At 42.2% G+C, this 20,053-nt stretch overlaps 3 protein-coding genes across 15 annotated transcripts in view; 2 read left to right on the forward strand and 1 right to left on the reverse strand.

The window, feature by feature from the left end:
* Positions 1-11,220, forward strand: part of Glut1 (Glucose transporter 1) — a 36,841-nt gene extending 25,621 nt beyond the window's left edge. For 6 of the 11 annotated variants that reach the window (XM_070654642.1, XM_070654645.1, XM_070654644.1 and 3 more), the window contains one exon: positions 2,126-3,153. In XM_070654642.1, the coding sequence (XP_070510743.1) occupies positions 2,126-2,333 (208 nt within the window). In that variant the 3' untranslated portion in view covers positions 2,334-3,153. Of the gene's footprint in view, positions 1-572; positions 3,154-5,039 lie in introns of those variants that run through there. The other 5 variants (XM_070654648.1, XM_070654649.1, XR_011545556.1 and 2 more) reach the window with 4 other exon arrangements.
* Positions 10,908-13,285, reverse strand: Med27 (mediator complex subunit 27). 2 transcript variants are annotated; one of them, XM_070654673.1, is made up of 5 exons: positions 13,010-13,285; positions 12,486-12,669; positions 12,127-12,396; positions 11,720-12,020; positions 10,908-11,642 (listed from the first exon to the last, which is right to left on the reverse strand). In XM_070654673.1, exons 2-5 carry the CDS (start codon positions 12,656-12,658, stop codon positions 11,508-11,510), a joined length of 879 nt encoding a protein of 292 aa, XP_070510774.1. In that variant the 5' UTR covers positions 12,659-12,669; positions 13,010-13,285; the 3' UTR covers positions 10,908-11,507. The 2 variants fall into 2 exon arrangements, with proteins under 2 accessions (XP_070510774.1, XP_070510775.1); XM_070654674.1 differs by lacking the exon at positions 13,010-13,285 and having other exon boundaries at positions 12,486-12,990.
* Positions 13,286-13,307: 22 nt separating this feature from the next.
* LOC139101481 (breast cancer type 2 susceptibility protein homolog) lies at positions 13,308-20,018 on the forward strand. 2 transcript variants are annotated; one of them, XM_070654637.1, is made up of 12 exons: positions 13,308-13,662; positions 13,728-13,830; positions 14,000-14,141; positions 14,235-17,173; positions 17,269-17,419; positions 17,494-17,706; positions 17,778-17,988; positions 18,065-18,240; positions 18,299-18,558; positions 18,648-18,831; positions 18,996-19,274; positions 19,446-20,018. In XM_070654637.1, the coding sequence occupies exons 1-12, from the start codon at positions 13,578-13,580 to the stop codon at positions 19,848-19,850; spliced, it is 5,148 nt and encodes a 1,715-aa protein (XP_070510738.1). In that variant the 5' UTR covers positions 13,308-13,577; the 3' UTR covers positions 19,851-20,018. The 2 variants fall into 2 exon arrangements, with proteins under 2 accessions (XP_070510738.1, XP_070510739.1); XM_070654638.1 differs by having other exon boundaries at positions 13,309-13,662; positions 18,317-18,558.
* Positions 20,019-20,053: the final 35 nt, after the last annotated feature.

Consider the following 20,053-nt stretch of genomic DNA (forward strand, 5'->3'; position numbering starts at 1 on the left):
CGTAGTTAACCACAGTTAGATATCAGTACAATTAATTCATAGAATATTTCTATCTTATTTTAGAAAAAAAAAAAAAAAAGAAAAGAAAATAAAGTTTTTTTCACAGCAAACGCTAAATTAAAAAAAAATTCTTTACCGAGAAATAATAAAAAATTTAACCTCGATGATTTATTAAAGCCGACAGATTTTAAATTAGATAAAATTTACAAGAAGCCGCTTAGTTATAACGCTATGTCGTCGATTAGGTTCTCTACCTTAGATATAGATTACACGCCATTTATCTTGTGTGCCGGGGGAGATTATCGGTTCCGATCGCGACGCGGGAAATAACATTTTAGAGACCTCGGTCAGTCAGTAGTAGAGCTCGGCTGCCAGATACGATATTCGAAGGATACTTGGAAAAGAAAAAAAAGTCCTTTTCTTTTTATTCGACTGCGTAGGGCACGCGTCTGTCTTATTAGCGAACGGACTTGAGACTCGTGCAAATTCGCGCGAAAACGAATAAGATTTCTGTGACACGAAAGGTGAAACGATTCGAGGCCCGATCGCCATGTAACGTTGTTGTCTTACAGGGAAGAGGAGCTCGCCACTAACTCTAGCAAGGAGACCGTCCTATCTGACGCCACCACTGTCAACCATACCCACGCTACCAATAAACCATAAATCTAAACGTTAACGAGAACGTTTTAATCATCAATCGAGTCAACTGTTTATTAAAAAAAAAAAAAAATCTATATATATAAAATAAAGACTGGTGTCTCAGCTGCAGACTATTATCGATACTATACATTGTTATATTTCGGATGACACGTGAACTGTAGTAATCACTGTAGCGTGAAGCTGTTAATCGATACGCACTGTGTAATTCACGTTGTATTACTTAAATCTTGAGACTGCTCGTTAGTATATTATATTAACGAATATTTCGGCATTACCGAGTAAGGGCGTGAAATTTCTGGTTTAATGTTGTAAAATAAATCTGTTTCTTTATTTAATTATCCGGATTGAGTTTTTTCCTTCCATTCGTGCGATCGGAAAGGGGGGGCAGGGACGGGGGTGGGGTCGACTTTGATTCTCTCGCGGCAAAGGCGGAATCGAGGTGCGGCGAGAAATCGTGCCTTCACTAAAGTATGTGTAAATATGTGTATTATAATGATTCGTCAAAGTTCCTTCGGACGTTTCTTTTGATACTTCTGGTAGGAGACTGTCGACGAATTTTTTGTTACGTGTACCTGCCACACAGGCTGCCGATTATAAATGTTTGATTCTTAGTAAGTATACGTCAAGTTCTACTACACAGGCCAGTGAAAACGTTGTATGATAGTACAAGATTAGAAACTGTGAAATGAATCGTTGCGTATACATATGCATTTGCCGAGGGTGCAGCCGCAGCTGCGCGCGGATCCGCGAGAACGGATTCGTGAAGAAGTTGCTTCTCCGGTTTCAAATTCACGAACCCGTCCCCTCCGCGATCGCGGGGGATCCGCGCGGGTCCACGCCTCCGTGGGCTCACGAATGATCGTTACGATTATTGCAGAGGAGAGAAGCAAGTTTAGCTTGCTGCGCGCAAACTGAACCCGTTGAGCAATTCAGCTGTTTAACAATAACTGTCTGAATGCCGTCCAAGCGAGACTGGGAACGCATTTATTATCCCATCGTGTATAAACGATCTTAGATCAACATAAAGACGAATCTACATTTTCCCACCGTAAATCTCGCATCTTAAGTTTCTCTTTGCATTTATGTAGCTATTTTATCTCTCCTGCATTCGATCATCAATCATTGTTCAGAATATCATGCATCATCATATTTAATAATTCAGCTGATCGCGGTATATGGTAACGTTCCGACGAGTTCGCAATAAGATCGCAAATAATGGTACTGCTCGCACCGCGAGATTCGTGGGATCCGAATAGAAGCGAATTAATTACGTTAAGAGCGCGAGCAATAAGATTAAGTCGCGAGTTTGCCGTACGCTTTGATACGTTGTGTATCGAATCGGTGCTTCAAACGAGAATTTGTATAACGATGAGAGGGAGTAAAAAAAAAAAAAAAAATAATAAGAATCAATCAAAATGTGATTTAAAGAAGTGAAAATTTGGACAAGTCGCGTGATGTTTTACAGGAGCATGCTAAACTGTGTGAATGCATTAGAGGGACACATACCGCCAGCAGAGAGCGCAGCCCTGATGGTGGCAGAGGAGAAGCCACATCCTGATTCATGTAAGGCTCAAAAAAAAAAAAATCTGACCAGCATCAATCACGATACATTGTATAACACAATAATTTGTGTAACCCCAGTCATCTTTGTCCAACGACAAACAATTCTCTGAACGCGAATACGAAGTTGCGACCTAAACTATCAATTTTTTTTTTTTTTTCTATTTTCAAAATTGTTGCGATGATTAGGGGGTGATCAGTGCTGTCGACTCACCAGGCAAGCTCGAGTCTTCGTAACCTTTATCCCGTCGACGTAAGAATTGTCCTTCTCGACGACGATATTTCTACACTCGTTGAAATTTACGTAACCCGCCGATCGTCCCTGATTAAGTTCCAAAACTACGGAAATTTAACTACGCAATAGTTACTTTGCCGCATTTAAATTTTTACATCTCTCATAAGTCACATGTCATTCATTTTTTAACGCACACACACACATACAGTATGTGTTAAATTTATTTCAGTTAATTTTGTTTCACGCCTGATCACCTCATCAATCATACGCATTGTACTTTCCGCCGCATCTTTTCGGGCGCGTTAAAGGCATCGAAATTTTAAGAGCGTCGACAATTGACGCCAGTCGACGTCGATCATCGAGGAATTGTTTGCCACGCTTCACGCGCATATTCATCATCTTGCATGCCATAATGCTGTATACATGTATGTTCGTAAGTTTTCCTTATTTGTAGTCTCATTGTGGAACATCTGTTTTTTAATTTATTTGCGAACGTTTCTTTTCTGCTTTCAGTATAATTCAGAAAGTGCAGAGGCGTCTAAGTGCTGGTTATACGACAATCAAACTGTACATTGTGCCGCTTCGCGCTACAAGACACTTCGCGAGTGGTCATAGCGAAAAACACTATCAAACGTTATTCACCTTTTCGCGTTGAAAACGGCTAATTAAAAAAGGAAAAAAAAAAAAAAACTAACAAAGTTAGACTGATATCGGTGCAACGTGTGCCGCACCGAGAGATCAGACATTTGTATCTGTCCGTGACGTTACTCACCATTTAGAACAATTTGCACATATAAATTTTCCCTTTTTTTTTATTTTTTTTACCCCTAGTGTGCCTGCGAGGCAAATTAAACTTCACACTAAACCTATTTCTATCGATTTCCAACAGAAAATACTTCTGCCCGCGTTCACGAACCCTCGTTTTTCACCCGATAATTGACGTTGATGACAATATCTAATCTACTTTTTATTCTTAGCTTCCCTTCTTGTACTGCTTGAATTAGATCATTCTCGTGACATAAACCCACTAAAATTTCCCGCGAAGGAGCTTATTTTTCTGACAGTGTATTGCAGTAACAACTGTATCGAACGCGCATAGACGCGAATGGTACGTGCAGCAAATTTACGTCACACACGAGACGCACGATCGAATATCTCGGAACAGTTGCCTTCCTATTGTAAGCGATACCGTGACGATATCTCCCTCGCGTAATAAACCGCGCGCGATGTTTCAGAATAATAAGCTCCACGCGTATCACACGCATTTACTCGTCGCCATCTCTGCCGCAACACGACAATTCTCCGCCCTGTATCGTATCTACACTTTGGACTCGATTAATGCTACGTAATCACACGATACGAGAAAGTGGTAGACACTCACGTATATACTGCTTCGTTTCTACGAGTATTATATTATATTATCGTGTATTATGCGCTACTCGACACTGGCCTTTGTAGTAGTTAAAAAAAAAAAAAAAAAAGGAAGGCAGGCCAATGTGAATATATGTTTATTCTTCCCGATTGACACATTTATTATAGCGATGTAGCATCGGAGGCGGCCCCGCAGCCGGGGACTTGTTCCGTTACGCAATAACTTCTTAGGCCACTGTACATACATATACTTGGCGTTGTTGTTAATTTTAGTACGATCCGCTGTATAAAATCAATTTTCGCAGCATGAATGGTGTAAGAGGCATGCGCGCATGAATGTAATCTCTAGTGCGTAGGTGCCGAAAGTAACTTTATCTGCCGCGTGAGTTTCCCCCCCCCCTCCCCCCGTTTCGAACGTTTGGCTTTGAAAACCTTAAATCGCACGAGTCGGATCTCGCATAAATGACGCTATTACAGTTAAGATAGTCGAAGGAAGCCCACGGAATATATTCTCATTGACGTATATACAAATGAGTGCTATCTTGAGTCGAGTCCGCTGGCGTTCGAACGTCGCGTAAATTTTCAAATGTATCATAGACAGCAATAATATTTCATTCCACGTAGCGCGATGCCATCGTTCTCTTGTTCGATAAAAAAAAAAAAAAAATTTTTCTTTTTTAATACTCGCGATCAATAAACAATTATACTTTGCGGCACGAGGACGTTGTTTACCCCGTGAATACCTATCGCATCTCGGACACGATATTTTCCGCAGTTAACCCTTCTTTTTGGCCAATTTTCTACAGGCGCGCTTAAATTGCATGGGATTAGTTCTCAGCGGCTATAAAGAAGGAGCTTATCAGACACTCCGCGTGGATACTGCAAATAATTAAATGTAGACGATGCGTACCTATTTTCCTGTTAACGAGCCGCGTTTCCAGAGAAGTAAAAAGAAGTAAAGAAACGTTTCTCGTATCGAAGTCCGTCACGGTGAAAATTAATTCGACCGCAGGGAGAGTATGAGGCGGCCGCCGGTAGGAGCAGTAGAAGCTTGCTTGCTCGTCCCCCATGAGATACATACACACGATACACCTTTCTTTAGCGATGTGCCCGAGGAGTAGTTGGCGAGATAACGCGCGGACGTGTGGCGGCTGTACGCGCCCGCGTTTACGAGAGGTAGTCGCGTGCCGCGAGACTAACGTGCACCCCACAGTTGTGTTTGCAGCTGGATCCGAGCGCTCTTCCGTCGCTCCCGCTCAGCCGGAGAGACCACCGCCCCCGCTTCCCCCGCCACGCTTTCCGAACAGCGGTGTCTGACAACGGGAAACAGCTCCTCTTAATATCGGTAACCTAGTGATTATGAACGCGCCGATACCGCTGCCGTTGCTGCTCACCACCAGCAGCCTCAGCCTGGAGACGCAGCTCTACGAGATCATCACCGAGAGCAGTAAGGCGTGCGCGGCGTTCCTGCGGCACAGCCTCCGCCGCGCGATCAGCCTCGGCTGGACCGCGACCGAGGGCTTCGAGACGACGGCGGGCGACGCGATTTACAACGAGCACTGAGAAGAAACCGGGAAAAACGGAGTCGGAAAACGGAGAGAATTTTCGTGCGACGACGGCGACGACGACGACGCGGGCCAGGTGTGACTCGCGAGGCGCGCAGCATCCCGCTGGACCAGCGGTAGATCGCTCGGCGGACGACACGTTCAAGCGGAGCGTCGCTCATCGGTTGATCGCGTCTCTCTGCGAGCCCGGTTAGTTTAACGAAGAGCACGGGGTCGATCGGGGGTAACCCGTTGGGAAATTATTGCCGACGAATGTTACGAGAATATACCTCAGATTACGATAAGATAAACGAGGCATCGCGATATTTTCTCCACCGATTGACTGCCCGGTAACTGCTTAATCGTTCCGTGATAGTTGTTAAACGACATTACTCGAGCGATCTTGTGGAAGATAATTACGGTCAGGATCGTCGTAAAAAAAAAGAAAGAAAAAATCTGTTCCGACGCCGCGCTTGCTTCTCGCGTCGAGGCGAACCCCCCGGTCGAGCCTTCGTCTCGACGACGCTAGCGACGACAAATTCATTCGAGATGGAATAGTTTCGAGTAAGATAAATGCGTCACGAGGAATGCTGAGAAGCGCCTGACGGGCGAAATCTCTATAACAATAAGATAACGGCGAAGGCGAGATGATCCTCTTGGAAAGCGGAACGGCAATGCTCGCCGGTGTTCTTCGCGACGGAGGGTGTCACCACGCGTTAACGAGGACGATGGAGACGGGGCGCGCGATCGAGATAGATTAACCGAAATGTTGCGAAAGTGATTTGTGCCTAGACGAGTATGCTTGGAAAGCGGGAACGTGAATTATGGGAAATAAAAATCGCCGCGTCGCAGTCTCGCACACCACGCGAGTGCACTTTCGGGACTTCGTGCGACGTCGAAGGACATAAAGATCTGCGGAAAACGCGCGTACGGGGGGGGGGAGGGGGACGTCGAAGGCGAAAGGGAAAAGGATGGCTCCCCGTTCGATTCACCCCTCGTCGTCGCGGGCCCTTCGCTCCGCGGCGCGAAGGGCGGACACGTGTATCTATATATATCTTCACTTTTATATCATTAATTTTCTAGGACTCGTGTCGGGACTGCGTGTCGTCGTTTTTTGTATCACGCACACTGTCCTACGTACGATTCATCGCACCGCGTTGTGTAATTAATTAGACTGTGCGCTGTTACTTTCGCGACCACGACGACGACGACGACGACGACGATGATGATAATTATGATAACGATGGTGTACTATGCGCGCGACTGCCATAAATCCGACAACTTTAAAAGATTGTACGAGCTGCCCTCGAGACACTGTGATATTTTCTTTTCGTCATTTACCGGCGCTCAATCCCGGAATTATTAAGAGCGAAGTTACACGCTAATCGCCGGAGGAGACGGAAGCGTTCCGAGTTCGTTCGTTTCGCGAGAAGTAGTCTCAATTAATTTGACGAAGCGAATGACGAGCCCGACGCTTCAAGGGTTTAAAAGAAGAAGGATTCGTTAAATCGGGAGATAATTTCGTTCGTTCAAGGGCGCCTCGTGAAAGTGACGAATTGAAAGGGATCAAAACGAATTTCCGCCGATCCCTTTTAATCTGCCCATCTTATCGAAGAGAGTTCGCTTTGCGGGGAAAGCTAGTAATTTTTTTACTGAAAATCTCCGGCAGAAAAGGGGACCCGAGTGGAAATTCATCTAGCCATTCTGATTTCACAGCTAGTGGCTAGATCGCGCGGATTAGATATATATTCCTCAGCTAGTAACCAGCTTTGGTACTAGCTGTAATTTGTAAAGAAGCGTTTGTTATTTAGTGACTATTTAGCTAATGCCCAGCAGTCACTGTATAGGATTCAAAAAGTGAGAGTTGGGTCATTAAAAAAAAAATTAAATTAATAAATATGTCTAGTATCCGTTTAACCGCTGTTCAGCGCGAGTCATGTGGCGAGACAATTATTACAATTATTAATAAAAAAAAAACTAGAAAAACTGGATATCTAAACGTTTTTCGCCTATATTTCTGGCTCAGTGCTGGACAGTTTCGCTAGATAGCCACAAAATAAACCGCAGATTGGCTAGCTAGTCATTAGATGAAGCTTAATTTCCACTCGGGGGATTACTTGCCTTTTACTAATCGCGGCGCAGTAAGATTGCGTTTGCGAGCCGGCGTACGGCGACTCTCGTATCAAATGTCTGAAATTGGGCATCGACCAACCGCGTTAAATTAAATGTCAAAAGGAACCTACACGGAAAATTAGCTTTCGATTAGCCGCAACCTCGACGACGTTCGCGATCACGTCGTACTCGTACGGTGCCTCTCGACCGCAGTATACTCACGAACCAATCAATCGTATTTTATCTCATAAAACGCAGGGTACACTTCCGCGGTACACATCACCCTTCGGCCTAGCGGACGTGTCAATTCCTACATCGCTCGCCAAAATACTTCCGCAATACATTTCAGTCCTCCGAAATCGGCATTGAACGTAACTCCGAAATGTTATTCTCCACCCCCCGGAAAAGCACGCGAGCGAGAGGAGATCTGTCGAAAGACCTCGCGGGGTTCTTTACCGAGATCCTAAAATTTCAGCCTTCAAAATTTACCCCGAAGTATTCACACCCCCTCGCGTAAACTCCGCGATTGGTGATCGGCATCGCAGATTGCAGATGCGTTTCACCGCGGCAGGAATCGATACCTTCTCGGCCGAATCGAGGAAATCAATAACAGCGGCCAGTCTGCGCAAAGGCATGCCTTTTCTTACTCCATCATTGACCTCTCTTCCTCCTCCCGCCCTCCCTGTTATCGATCTTTTTAACGAAAAGTGCACGCGATTCGATATTTCGGGATACTCCGAGGGGAGGGACGACGATCCTATCCTACGCGCTGTACATACGTGTGTATATACTTGTATACTTTTACCGTGCTCGAAAGAAAACGTTGCTGAACCACACGGCAAGTGTATAATAATGCCGTGTAACCGGAAATATATAGCGTACTCCGTTTCTCGCTGAAGTAGCATTATCGACGAGTGACGAAAATGAGAACGGACATATATATCTTTGACTCGGAGCTGTTTCGAGTCTGAAAGAGAAATACCCACGGCGAAGATATCGATGTCGATCGAAAAACTCTTTCGAGTAATCCCTCTCTATTTCGCGACAGCGAGCGAACCAGCGAAATTGACGATCACATCCCGCACGCGGCTTTTATCGTTTGTCGTTAAATTCTTTTATTCACACCGAATAAAGACCCGGCGTGGCACGTTTACAGATTTTCGTCCGATTATAGAGTCTAAAAATCGGTGAATGTTCGGACGACTTAATTTTAACGCTTCTCAACCACCGATAGAAACGAGTAGTTCAATTCCCCGGATTCAATTGCCCGTTAATAATCGGACAACGGTGTCGTTTAAAGCGAAGTACCTTTGAAAAATTCACAATTATTCTTGCACGATTGCGAGCCATAAATCATCGATATCAGATTGATTTAAATCCTTTCTTGTTCCGCTCACCTCGCCCTTCTCACGGAGTTGAACAATTTAACTCTTCGAATAAAATTATCAAGATCGGTCGTTAGGCTTTATTTACGAAAGAAGAGAAAAAGATTAATTAATCGCGCCTACAAATGCAGGAACCAAGGAGGCTTAAGTCGGCGCTTGATTGCGAATCTAGAATAAACCTCCGACGGTTTCTCTCAAAGCAATTCTACTTGCGGGGGCAAACGCGGCTTGGATCGATATATTATTTCGAGTGTCGCGACGTAAACGCAATATAACAATTTAGGATAGAGAGACTAACCGAACGAGGAAGAAGAACCACCGAGATCCGAATAAGAATCACGTACGATATCATTCGATCGAGCAGTCAAGGAAGTTTTTAATTATAAGCTGTCCAAAACATACAGAATCAGTGAGAAAGGCAATAAAGGCTATTATTCAACTGAAATAAAAAAAAAATAAAAAAAAATGATATGATAAAGTAGATTTCCTTGCATTATGAGTATTATCAGAGAATTCAGAATACTATATTAATTATCGATAAAGCTAGGATAGAGGCGTATATACATATAGAAATATATATAGGCTACTAGACGATAGTAGCACGGCGTAAACGCGCTAATTAATATAATTGGAAACTTCACCGAAACAGACAACTAAACTCTCTCTCTCTTTCTCTCCCTCCCTCCCTCTCTCTCTCTTTCACGCATCTCTGCGACGGCTGTAAGATAATTATATCGTGAACCGCGAGTATATATATCACCGTGTATCTCCACTTCGAAGTCGCAAGCTTATACCGAACCGGGAAACCGAGCGATTATTTTAGCTCGCGCCCGGTCGAGCTCCCAACGATCCTTGAACCTCAACGCGAATCATTGCGTTCTTTAATCTAAACGGTAAAGGAACTCGAATGCGCGTTCGGTATCATCGTAGCCGTAAAGCTGCCCGACTCATTCGCGTTGCGAGAACCCGCGGGACAACCTCCTTTTAATCACCACCTCACTAATAATAAGAGAAAAGGCATGCTGCGATATGTGTTCGCAAAAGACAGATCACATTGGCGTCACAAATTAAAAAAAAAAAAAAAAACAAGAACAATATATATCATTTACACGAGCGGCAATTTTTACCTTCGAGATGCAGTATGCCGTATACACAAAGTCAACGCGGGATCTGTAAGGAAGTTATGAAGGACGCTTTCCCTCCGCGTTACGTATGTAGACTTGCGTTACTTTCGTTACTTTCGAGCGAGAACGTCGGACGGGAAGGCCCTTCCTAGCCCTTGTGCGAAAAAAAAGAAAAAAAAAAGAACTCACCTATCTGTAACTGATCCACGTATAATACTTATAAACAAATAATTCATTTCTAAAAGCGATTGTAATAACGTATACATATATACATATATGCATATACTATAAAGATGATTACTTTTTAAACGCGAAGACTTTAATCATGTATTTCGCACTCATCACAACTTTGATAAGAAGATAAGCAATGATCGCATCAATGGTTTCGAGTCAATGATAACAATATTAAAATTCATTGAGTATTACAACATTAGCCTTCAAGGAAAGCAGCAAAAGAGAGAAAGAAAAAAGAAAAGAAAAAAAAAAAAAAAGGTAAAGAGAAATTTTCGAACAGTCCAAAATAAGTGATTACAATAACGATTTGTAAAATAAGTTCACTGCCACTCAAACGACTTGCGCTCCTTAGGTGAGCGCCAATATTCCAAGATGTGAATGTGTACAGTTATGTGAAAAGTATATTATAATATAACGTAATTATATTTGCATATGATACTAATTAGTACTATGTAAAACTAAATAGCATATAACGACACTAAGAGTGGTATACATACGTAGGATATAGTTACCAAAGAATAAAAAAAAAATACACATTGATCGCAGAGCTAATCCAAGGAAAAAAAAAATAATAAAAAATAATAAAAACGTTTACGCGCCCGCTCATTTGTATATTACGATATTAAAAGTTAGCACTATACATCAATTCTCTCCGCTGAACGATAATCAAGTTCGATTAATCTTTCCTTTCGTCGTCTCGCTTCTAAAATGGGAAAAAAGGGGCGTCTATTTTTACTGTGTAATTATAAGTTCGAGATTTCAAAGCGTCACTACTGACAGATCCAACGAAAGATCTGGTCGTATATTTAATCAGCCTTCTATCTTGCGCGCGATTGGCAGTGCCACGTGATACGACGTATGTTTGTTGTTTCGGATTAATGTACCGTCTGATATTTTGCACTTTTTCTCTCATAGAACGCGCGATTGTTCTGTGCGATTTGAATTTATTAAGTGTTATGTAATTGAATTCTTTTTATAAAAGCCCTTACATTCTCTGTGAAAATATTTTATTTACCTCGTCACCATCCCCCTCAAAGATTTTTAATATTATGATAAAATCGATTAACGTCTGTACGTGTAAAATAATCGGTTATATTCACAATATATATTCACAATCTTATTATTTTAGTATATACAATAATTCGTAAGTATTAAATACATTTAGAAAAAAAAAAAAATATATATATATAATATATATATGTCAAATATCATCACTGTACATTGTGTACCGACGAAGTACACGTAAAGATTATTTATTTAAAAACTTTGAAATGTCTATACTTTACGGTTTGCACTCCTGATGATAAGGCTCCAAAGTTCGAAAGTCTCTCCAAGTTGGAGGAAGTGCACTGTGCAAATATAAACCGCAACGTTTGCACGGTTCGCTGAACAAGTTGATTAAACTATGAAACCATGTCTAAAAGAAAGAGAAGTAACGTAATAACGCACATACCGTGCATCCAAGATTATTAATAATTAAAAACTGTAGATTACCATAAACGATCGTACTGCTAATTCAGGCAACGTAGGCGAATAGAAATGCAGCATCGCGGCATGTGCGTTTTCTGTTACTTTGCGGAAGACTTTATATCTCGACTCCGTCCATAGATCCATTGTTTCTCCGTAACCTTTGACTACCACTCGTTCGATCATCAACCCTTTAAAAGCTATCACAGCTTTCAGGACGTGGCCTAACGTAACGTGTAACACGGCGTTTGACGCGAACGGACGGGAGACGGATACCGTCATGTCGTTAAACAGCCGGTCAAACGTCGAAATCATAGAATCGACTTGCCTATGTGTACAAAAATCGATCAAAATTCACATTTCGAAACGTGTGCTATTTTTTTTTTTTAGTGGAATTATTAACTGCATTGTAAAAATTAATCAAAATTGCTTACGCCTGAGGAACATTATGATTGCTGGTTTGGTATCTTCCCCTCTTTGTCCTACTCGCACTCGTGTAGGATCTCTTTAACGAATTCTGACTGAGCAGGCTCTGGGCGACATTACTATATTCATGAATCTTATCTGTCCATTTATAAGTACCAACAACTGTGCTATAAAGCGCCTGTCTGTCCTGTATAGTTTCCTGACTGAGATAAGTTGTGCTGGCCAAATTAAACGGGCCAGGTGGGGGATTTAAACTACTTATCGCCTGTTCTACATCCCTATGGTATTACAAAGTGGCAAAAATTAATTTGTTCCTTATGATAATTCTCAAAATTAAAAGTTGATCTTGATTACTATTACTAATTACCTGAGGTTAACATTCACAGTAGTTAACAGTTCCTGTAATTCAAACAAATACTTGGATTCTTTATTTTCATCTCCATGTTCTGCCCTTAAGCCATTTCCAAGGGAATCAAACACCTGCCCAACGTTAGAACGCAGCACTTTGATAGCAGTTAATGCCGTTTGTAACTGATCCATTTTCACACCTACTATAATAAATATGTTTTGCAATATACAGCATACTTCTCAATAAAACCTTACTAAAAGTTTTTTTTTTTATAATTAATAATTTATCTTATACATTACTTGAATAGTTTTAGTAAACAATAGTCTTCTTTAATGTAAAATTCATATTTTGTACGAAGTATTAGAAAATAATTAATTTAACAAAATATACAAAAATGATAATTCAAAGTGTCAGAATTTTAAATAAATTACTCGTTTTACATTGTTTTTTGGCACTTTTATCACATGCGATTCTTAAATTTGCTTTTTAATGCAATGTTTTATGCTTTCTAACCTATAAAAAAATAATCGTAATCAAAGTACCTTATCCAGGAAGTCGATCGTAGTACCAATAAGCGTTTTGAAATCTTAATAAGGCAAATGTGGTAATTCTATCTTCAATTAATTTCCAATTGCCGTACTTTCTTTTTAAATGAAACCAAGGATGCAAACCTGCCTCTCTCTCGATCGCATGCTCTTTCTCCTTTACGTACATACATACATACGCTCTGTCAGCCTAACCTATTACCTAACAGTCGCTAGATGGCAATTCGGTCGCCATTCAAGTCGTTTTTTCGCCGGCGAGCTCATCGTGCTCGTCGTGCTCATCATCTGATGCATCTGACGACACGTGTTTCTTTCCCTCCAACGTGCAATACGAGAGGTTAGAGTGTTACATGAGGGAAATTCAAAACAAAGGCAAGGCACTCGTCACGCGGCGATCAAAAAGCTGCAATCACGCGCGCGTGTTATCGAACCGGTGACATTAAAATCGGTTGTCGAGTCACCTGGATCTCGTCTTAAAGGAGGCTGCCTCGCGTCCTAACCTTCGCCCGCAATCTCTGCGAATGACGATCTGCACGAGACAAACACGGCTGAATACGGTGCGAGCATGAGCAACGCGACGAAACTCGACAATGTCAATCTGCCGGAAACCGACAGCGCCGAGGAAGACGAATCTGACGACTTGTTCTCAGGTACACAACTACTCCGAATCGCGTCAATAGAAATCTTTCTTTTCTTTACACGCACGAATTTTTAGATGACGAGCCTGAGATTATCCGCAAGCCTAACGTCTCCCTGGACACTTCGGCACTCCTTCGCTCAGGGACACCCTCGGCGTTATTCGATAATCCCGATACAATGTAAGATATTTTTACGATGTTATTTTTAAATGCTATTGGTTTCTAAGATAGTGAATTTAAAGCGAGAACACGTTTCTTGCACTGTTAATAGTTATTTAATTATACTGTTTGTTAATAATGCTTTTGTTCAGCTCTGATTTTTGAATAATTGTGAAATTTTTAATGACAGAATGCCAACTGATGCCGTAATTCCATCCACACCGCTGAGTTTAATGCCCTTTCTAAATAAGATAAATGACCAGTGGACCAGTGACCTAGAGACTCCTCAGGCAGAGGCCTGGAAGAACCAAGTGACTACCTCAACAGGAAGAGTAATACATTTTTTTTTAAAATAAACTGTTGCACTTGTGTGCTGTAATTCACGATCGAGTTTTAAAACGTCGCGTGTGTCATTAAAATTTCAGACAGAAACGACACCTCGGGTCGAGCAACGTACGCCAGATGTTTCAACTGTTAAAACCGTAGATAAAATTATTTCTGAATCCCCTGTTATTGCCTGTAAAGCGACACGGAGACGTTCCAAGCGTCGTATATTCAGATCTTTCACACCTATAGACCCAGTAACTGTGACCAACAATGAAGATGATACTGTAAGTGCGCAAGAGGAAACACCCACTACTTCTGAAGCTAATTTCGTCGAGCGGCATTCGCTCGATTCATCTTTTGGAACGACTCGTGATGATTACGAACCGAAGGACTCCGTTAAAGATCAACATCCATGCAATAACGAGAACTCGGAAATGAATGCAGCGTCTGATAATTTAAATACATCCACGCAAGAGTTCTTTAACAATGCCTCGTTCAGTAAGATAGATGAGTTATGCACGAAAACTTTTGATAATCTAAAAACAATAGAGACCGCTGCTGTGCAGCATAGCAACGAACGAAGTATCGAGGATATCGGCAAAGAAAGGAACATTGAGGCGAATAAAAGTATAAGTTTTTTTACTGCGTGCGGTACTGCAATTAATGTCTCAAAGCATGCATTATGTAAAGCGAAGAGACTGTTTGCAGATACCTTGGATACAGACGAGATGGAGAACTTTGATTCGTTCGTCAAAAGAAATTTCAACGAAGAGAAAAGCAGGCATCTACCGTCTACCTCGTTTGCCAGTAACGTTTCAGCCAGCATTGCAAAAGAAGCGTTACCTGTATCGAGAATGTCAACAGAACAATCGGGCATTTATGATAAAATATGTACTGCAGGTTGCAAAGAGACGATTATAAATAAAACCCCGAACGAAGGAGTTAATAAAGTTCCTATTTTATTTTCAACGGCTAGCGGCAATCCCATTAACATCTCACGAGAGGCGCTATTAAAAGCGAAAACGTTATTAGCAAGTGAATTGGACGAGGTTGACAATGAGTCAGTAAAATATTACGAGAGATCTACCGATAAAAATTCTCTGACAGTAAAAAATGTGGCTAAAACGAGAACGTTCGCGGAACAGTCGGATACTACCGTTGCATTCACTTCCAGAAATAAAATTAATATCTCTGATGTTTCTGATAATAAACAATGTAATATAAATGTTGTTCGTAACACACCTATTAATTCCGGGCAAATTAATTTTAAAACGGGAACGTTGCTTGCAAAACAATTAAATAATTCGTCAGAACCAATCGTCGCGAAAAATATTCACAGCAGTGAAAAGGAAATGAAAAAACAGGAAACGAATGTTTCGAAAATTGGATTTTTTACTGCTGGCGGTAAAGCCATCAATATCTCGGAGCAGGCTTTATCCAAAGCAAAAGCGGCGTTAACGGAGTACTTGGACGACAGGGAAAATTTTGCAGAAGAAACCACCTTTAGTGATAATGAAAAATTAGAAGTAGAAATGGCAAATATTATATTTCAATCTATCGATGATATCCCCATTTGTAAAGAGAAACCGATAGAAAAAATGTCTTTCATACAGTCGAATCGAAGAGAACCAGTCGTCGCGGGAACAAATAAAATCAACGATGCCATAGAAATCAGACGAGAAATAAAAAATCAAAGTATCGGGTTTCAAACCGCGTACGGAGCACCTATCGAGATATCTGCTCAAGCGTTATCCAGAGCGAGAGAATTATTTGCGGATGAATTGAATTGTCCTTCAGGAATGGACATTCCTGAGAACACCGGCGGTGATGACGGTCGAAAGATAAAAACCTGCGATTTAACCACGCAACCGCGTGGCGAACTGCAAACTGCAAGCGGCCAACGGGTACCGGTTTCGAACAATGCTGCATTAATAGCGCAGGAATTATTCTTCGATGACCGCTTGGATGAAAGTAATTCCGACTTGGGGCGCGCATCGTTGCAAAAGCGCAAACTAAGCGAGACTAATGTAGACGAGAGCACGCCCCAGGGCAGAAATTGCACGTCCGGAGCGAAGAAAGCTCGTTTTGGCGGCGAATTTCAAGCTCGAAAATTGTTTGCTGATAATTCGAGCGTCGATAACGACGAGAACCGGGATCTCGAAGAGGGAACACATCTCGTCGCGGATTTCGCGCTAACACCGCCGAAAAAAGACGCGGCAGAGTCAGACGAATCGGACGTAGCCTGCAGTCCTGTTATTGGAAGGCAGGTAAGCTTCTTGAGAAAGCAAAAGAGCTCGGGATATCAAAAGAGCGCACGCAGCACTTTACGAGCGGACAAAAAGATACTAAATAAGGAGATTACAGAATTACATGAGAACGTTGCGCAAGAAAGAGCATCCTGCGGAAAGATCGGGGACGATAAGTTAAATATAAAGATGCAGAAACCGACGCTAGTCGCGAGGGAACAAGTAAGAGACAGCAACATGGAATCGACCTACGGCGACACTCAACTAATGATAGATTTTGTCGATCAATCGACGAAAATCCTGCACGATCGCCTGGCAGCTGCGTCAGAACAGGACGCGGAGATCGCCGCGAAAAAAAGACGTGAAACGAAGCAATCAATGGGCTGTGTATACCGTTGTAGGCAGATCAATTCTATCGCGCGTTTGTCGTTGAGGAAAATCAGCGGCGACGCACCGCCCATGCCGCGTCGCCGCGAGGAGCTTGACGATCCACAAATTCTAAAGATCACTGCCACGAACGCGGTGACGTACCGATTCTGTTGCGCCGACTTTTACGGGGACGACGTAGCATTTAATAACGTGCACGGGATAAAGATGCCGGACGGCGGGCGTTTGATTCTCGACGAGAACGGATTCGCGGGAGTCTGCGAGCTTCAACGCGCGTTTCTCGCTAGTCCGGGCGTAGATCCAAATCTCGTTCCCGCGCGTTGGCTTGAGAATCATTATCGGTGGATCGTGTGGAAACTAGCATCAATGGACCGACTGAAGTTCGGCTCGGCTGAGCTACCCAGGTACAATAAAATCATCGCTGAGCTAGATTAAATCGCGCGGAATCGGCGCGATCTCACGAAACAAATTGCCTACATTTTTTTTTTGTACGCTTCAGGGCATTAACACCTTCGAACGTGATGGCGCAATTAAAGTATCGGTACGATCGGGAGATCGACCGCTCCCAGCGACCGGCGATAAGGCGCATCTTGGAAAAGGACGACGTGGCGTCGAAGACATTGATTCTATGCGTGTCGTTGATAGTAGAAGTAATATATGTTCGTCGCAGTAAATTTCGCGAGGCAAATTTTAGTACGTCGTTCACGCAATTTTAATTTTTCAGAATAATAACGTGAGTTTCGAGACAGGGAAGAGTCCGCGTATGGGTGTGCCGAAGTGGAAAATAGAGCTGACCGATGGCTGGTACGGTATAAATGGCTGCATTGACATCGGTATGGTGAAAAATATCTCGACTGGCAAAGTGAGAGAGGGCACGAAATTGGTGGTATCCGGCGCGGAATTACTGAACTGCGACCAAGGTTTCCATCCACTCGAGGTAGGTCGTCACGATTTTTATCGGAGTCGGAAGCGAAAACCGGTCAGCAGCTTTGATTTCTCGTCCTCCAGGCACCGGCTGACGTGTGCTTGAAATTACACACAAACTCAACCAGGCGCGCACGATGGGACGCGAAATTAGGATACGTGCTGCGTACGGAGCCGATATCCATCAAGTTAGGTAACGTGTGCCCGAGTGGCGGCCTAATCAGCAAACTGACGATCGTCGTCTCTAGAGTGTATCCGATGTTGTACCACGAGAAAACCGCGTCCGGAGATTCGAGTAAGATATCGTTTGAATCTAACTTTGCGCGACGAGAGCCAGCAACGTAATTCTTACGTTTATCTTCCCGCGACAGTTATCAGAAACGCCAAGAGCGAGGAGAAAGCGCAAAGAAAACACGAGCAGCAATGTTTGTCTAAGATAGAAGACATTTATGCCGACGTGGAGGATTTTCAAGGGAAAGGACTCTCTTGCGAAGACGACGATGTAGCGATTTTATTAAGCGAAGATTACGAAAGTTTGTCGACAAAGGTATACTCGGTTTATTTTGCAAGTTATTTTTTAATATATTCGTTAATATTAAAAATAGAGTTTTATTTCTGTAAAGCGGCGTAATGAGATGCTGCAAGAGCTGCGCGAAAGGGAGGAGCGTTTCAAGCAGAGGGTGCAAACGAAGATGCGTAAAATCTTGCCGGGACCACGACAGGTTTCCCAGCTGCTCAAAGTACGCGTGTGCGACGAAAACACGAATGCTATTCTTTCAGTTTGGTCACCTAACGAAGAGGTTGTCGACGCTCTCAAAGAAGGCGCGTGTGTTTCGCTCTACAACGTCGTGGCTTCCGGAAAGAGGTACTGTTCTCATAAAAACAAGTAACTGTATCGCCGCATGGACGTAATAATACGTAATGCTGGATTTTATGAGCATAATTGTTTAACAGGGGTACCGAATTGCAACTCACCGCGCGCCGGTCTGCAATTTTTAAACCGGGAAAGATGCGCGACACGTCTTATCCCGCTCGAGTGTGCACGTCGCTGTGCGAAATAGCGCATTCTGAATTTGCCCCAGAATACGGGGAGTTCGACACAGTCGGCCTTATTTGTTCAGTTGGTCCTGCCCCTTACGTAAGTGTACATTTTCTATTTTCAAAGTCTTTAATAGCCAAAAAAAAAAAAAAATAAAGTGCAAAATATAAAAATAATATTTAAAAAATATTAATAAAGAACTCTCGAATTAGCCTTTATTTTACATTTGAAATTCTTTTCGATATAATATGAAAACGTTGTAGGGTATGAAAGACTTCGAGGCTGTACATTTGGCACATTATAAAGCGGATTCAAGCAATGCGTCTTATCTCACGATATTATTTTGGCAAGGAATAGCCAGTTACGGGTATGCAGAGATTCTTACTGTCGGGTCTATCGTAGCTTGCAGCAATTTAGATTGGCGAAGGGCAACCTCGTGGAATGTCCCAGCGGCGTATTGCACCGAAAGAAGTGTTTTCACGTGCAATCCGCGCCGATATCATTTATACAAATCATTTGAAAATCTACGAAATCTAATCACGGTATGTTTCACTTTCTCTCTTTTCTGTTATGTATTTTATATAATATATAATTTTAACATAACTATTTGTTTAATTTTTTTGTAACATGCTTTGTAGAATTTTTTTGTCTCAGCTTTATTTATTTTTATAAGAATTTCTCCTAATTTAAATATGCTAACTCTAATTTTTAAGGATCCAACTAAGCATGTTGAAAAATGTATTCCTGAGCTTAACGTGGAATTGCAAAAGAAGTCGACGCCTACGCGCTACATGGCGGGTAAAAATACACCAATTAAAATGTACAGTTCAACGTCGAGTGTCGACAAAAAATTGGCCAACTACACATCGCCGCTGGCGACGCCGAAATTGGGAGCAGGCGATAGCTCCAGTTCTATCACATCTAATTCTTCGATTCAGAAACGGTACAAAAAACTCGAATATTATGGGGAAGCGCCCAAACTATCGCCTATTACGTTGAAAAACTCAAAGAGAATTTCTTTGGACTTTCGATCGCCCGTCGCGAATGCAAGCCCGAAGGAAACGAGTATTAATGAACCAGAGAAATTAAATTTATATAATACAGCAGAAAAGCATTGATAATTCTCATAAATTAATTTTATATTGTTTTACGTTGTAAATTTAATTGAAAGCGTGCAACGGCGTATTTTTGTTAATAATTATTATATGTTCATTCATAAACTACTTTATTATATATATATTTTTTTCAAATAAAGAGATATTTATAGAGTTTCAGCTGTACACGAATCCAGGTGTTCAGCCCATCTGTTACCCCTCTGCAG

The sequence above is a fragment of the Cardiocondyla obscurior genome, linkage group LG04 (assembly GCF_019399895.1).
Source record: "Cardiocondyla obscurior isolate alpha-2009 linkage group LG04, Cobs3.1, whole genome shotgun sequence".
Lineage (NCBI taxonomy): Eukaryota > Metazoa > Arthropoda > Insecta > Hymenoptera > Formicidae > Cardiocondyla > Cardiocondyla obscurior.

Coding starts and splice junctions, on each gene's coding strand:
- LOC139101481 (XM_070654637.1), top strand. CDS start 13,578: ATGAGCAACGCGACGAAACTCGACAATGTCAATCTGCCGGAAACCGAC. Junction 18,559..18,647: donor GTCGTGGCTTCCGGAAAGAG/GTACTGTTCTCA, acceptor ATTGTTTAACAG/GGGTACCGAATTGCAACTCA. Junction 18,832..18,995: donor CAGTTGGTCCTGCCCCTTAC/GTAAGTGTACAT, acceptor AAAACGTTGTAG/GGTATGAAAGACTTCGAGGC.
- Med27 (XM_070654673.1), bottom strand. CDS start 12,658: ATGGATCAGTTACAAACGGCATTAACTGCTATCAAAGTGCTGCGTTCT. Junction 12,397..12,485: donor ACTGTGAATGTTAACCTCAG/GTAATTAGTAAT, acceptor GTAATACCATAG/GGATGTAGAACAGGCGATAA. Junction 11,643..11,719: donor TAGCAGTACGATCGTTTATG/GTAATCTACAGT, acceptor TCTTTCTTTTAG/ACATGGTTTCATAGTTTAAT.